General features: G+C 34.0%; 1 protein-coding gene across 1 annotated transcript in view; it reads left to right on the top strand.

Annotated features, from left to right (window-relative positions):
* Window positions 1–2,262: 2,262 nt before the first annotated feature.
* Window positions 2,263–3,193, top strand: part of LOC106469141 (gamma-soluble NSF attachment protein-like) — a gene marked incomplete at its 3' end in the record, with an annotated part of 17,004 nt that continues 16,073 nt past the window's right edge. The window contains exon 1 of the mRNA XM_013929603.1: window positions 2,263–2,347. Coding sequence (XP_013785057.1) covers window positions 2,289–2,347 — 59 coding nt within the window. The remainder of the gene's footprint in view (window positions 2,348–3,193) is intronic.

Genomic DNA, 3,193 nt, shown 5'->3' with positions numbered 1-3,193 from the left:
TATGTGGTTATTGTTCGGGACGAACAATACTAAGGAGGGAGCAGTGTTGCGACAGCGAGGTCACGTGACTAGTGTCACGCCACGTTTCTAAAAATATCCTGTTCCTTCGTGAATGCCCTAGCATTTACTAGATATATGTTAGTCTGGTATATATATAGGACGCTCACAACGTGACGGGATAACAATGTGTGTAGGTAGTGAGTAATTGAACTGCAGTCAGAGAGAATATTGTTAAGCACGTAAGAAGTTCGTTGAGAATTATAGCGCGACTGTTGAAAATAAGTGTATCGGTAAAGTTATATTCGGAAAGAATAAACCAATTTTATTAAGTAAGGACTTGTGTCGCTAAAGTTTCGTCGGAACGAATTTACGGAAAATCAATTAACAAACGGAGACGTAACAATATGTTTATCACTGAGGCCTTTTGAAATTTCTATAGACTCCACATCAATGAATTGCAAATACAACATACGACTCTTACCGTATTATGTAACCAAACTTGTCATAACTATTGCCTTTGAAATAATTGCTTTTAACTCTCTTGTTATGAAAAACTAAATAATCATGAAAATTTAACTCGCAAAATAAATTAATTAATACTATACTTACACTAAACAGTTTTATATATCCAACAGTGCCCGGCATGGCCAAGTGGTTAGGGCGCTTGACTCGCAATCTTCGGGTTGCAGATTCGAATCACTGTCCCACCAAACATGCTCACCCTTTCAGCGTAGGGATGTTATAAAGTGTCTGTCAATCTCACTATTCATTCGTAAAAGAGTAGCTCAAGAGTTGGCGGTGGGTGGTGATGATTAGCTGCCTTCTCTCTAGTCTTACACTGCTAAATTAGGGACGGCTAGTGCAGATAGCCCTCGTGTAGCTTTGCACAAAATTCAAAACAAATAAACAAACAATATCCAACAGTAAGGCTATCATGCTATTTCTATAATCCATCTAATGTATAAGGATGATAGTTCCCAGTACCATTTCAACAATTCAATCACAGAGAAATTAATTAACAGGTGCTACATTCGGTGAATTGGCTGGTATGTTTCATATGGAATAGCACGAATACGTTTTATTCTCTAATACTTGAGGTATGTGACATTGGAATAGCTATGCCATGTAAGTAACTTGTGTCACTTTTAAAGATGGGGATTTTTTTATAATTGCCTACTGTTGACTGAGACATGTGATAGCTTTTGCTACTTTGCGTTCATGGGTTTTCACCTGTTACAAGATGACACACTTTGCTTACCACGAATGGAATACTTGTTGCAGGTCTTTTTCTGGGTGGTCTTGGTGCCACAAGTGAATCCACAATTTAATTTTCCAAATGAAGTATTCATTGGGCCCAGGTTCTAAGAAGGCCGAGAAAAAATTTAACAGTGTTGTTTGTTCACATTTTTGCATTGATGTCTTTATTTTACGTCTTCATCCCAAGCACGGCCCAGTGGTAGCCTGTAGACTGTGACGCTGAGGCACCGTGGTTTGCGTCCCGTTACGCCTCTCATAAAACAAAATAACTTGCACTCGCACTTCTGGGCCACGGGTTCGTTATAAGAGTGGCGGCTAAATCTTACTATTTGATCTTACAAGAGTAACCAAGATAAAGGGGTTAAAATGCCACTGGAATCTTCAGATAAAAAAAGAGAGAGTTCAAGGAAAATGAGAGGGGAATTGCTGTTTTGTTCAGAGAGCGTGTGAAGGAGTGATGAAGCATAAAAATGTGAGTTGAAGGTGATTATGAGATCTGATGCTAATGGGAGAAGGTGTAAAATGTTTTGATGAAGAGAACTCTACAGGAGAAGTGAGGGCACTGTTGGCTTGCGAAGACTGTAATGTAGAGCATGCATTACTTACACTCACATACGATGGGTGGTATTGAGTAACTGCATTCTCTATAGTTAATCGCCTTAAAAGTAAGGACGAATAGGGTAAATCGTCCTCATGTAGTCTTGCGTGAAATCAAAGAAACAAATAATCCGCCTTGCGTTGATGTATTTTATATTGTAAAGTATAGCATTTAACATTTTGAAAGAATTTGAATTAGCAATAAGCAATCTTATACATTCAACTATTCTATAATTTATGTAGAATACATTGTATATACATGCATACCTTTGTACATTTGCTTGCGCGGAAAAATAAATTAAAAATTTGTTGTAAAATCCACATTAAGTTGTAATAGTTAGAGGGCACAAAAGTACTTTATTACAACAAAATAAAATTAATTAAATAGATTAGCTTTAAATTATTATAGAGGTCGATACACTACGGTAAAAACCATGGCTACCGAAAGGAAAGTTTCAGAAGGGGAAGAATGCATTCGTCAAGCAGAAAAATAGTATGTTGTTAAATTTTGAGTTATTTTTTGTGAATAAAAATATAATAATAGTAATATTTACATATTTTTCTTTGTTTTTCAACTTTATCTTATGGTAAATTGAGGAAGTGGAATTGTTCATCTTGGCTCACCAACTGAACAGAACAGTGACACTGACAGTAAATTGAGTAATACTAATAATAATGATAGTATTAATATTTATATTATTATTAGTATTAGTACTAGTTACGACTTTGCTGCATAAATATATGTATGTGAATAGCTATATTTAATTTATATAAAAATAAAAATATATGATGGCGTTACAAAAAATTCTAAAGATCTAAAATATCAAAGTCAATAGTACATGTACATAAACTAAAGCACTAAAGTAAAAATTGATTCCATATATATATATATATATTTGAATTGTGGCTATATGTCAGTTAGAAAAGAAATTTGGTATCTTTAGCAATTGACTGAGTCATGTTAACCCATGTTATTGTTCAGTCTTGACCAGTGAAGCACACAATTTTCCTTATATTGTCATCATTTCTTTATTGCTTTTGTTAAAACAAACTGCAAATTTCATAATATGTAAGTAATTAATCTTTTTCATTTTTAAAATTTTCAGTAATATGGTGTCTTCAATGTTGTTGTTTACATATGGAAATGACAAAAATACATAATAGCATACATCTCATTACAATAACTTCATGGGCATTTGAAACTTGGCATGCACAAAGATTACACATAAGTTTTCAGTGAGTCATATATAACCTTTTATATTAATATAAGACTATTTTATTGCAGTTTGAAAATAAACAAAGTATATTTAGGTGAACAAAGCTTGAACTTACACTGGAC

This window comes from Limulus polyphemus, unplaced genomic scaffold, assembly GCF_000517525.1.
Source record: "Limulus polyphemus unplaced genomic scaffold, Limulus_polyphemus-2.1.2 Scaffold3322, whole genome shotgun sequence".
Lineage (NCBI taxonomy): Eukaryota > Metazoa > Arthropoda > Merostomata > Xiphosura > Limulidae > Limulus > Limulus polyphemus.
The sequence above is the reverse complement of the archived record's forward strand: the minus strand, read 5'-3'. Positions and strand labels throughout refer to the sequence as shown.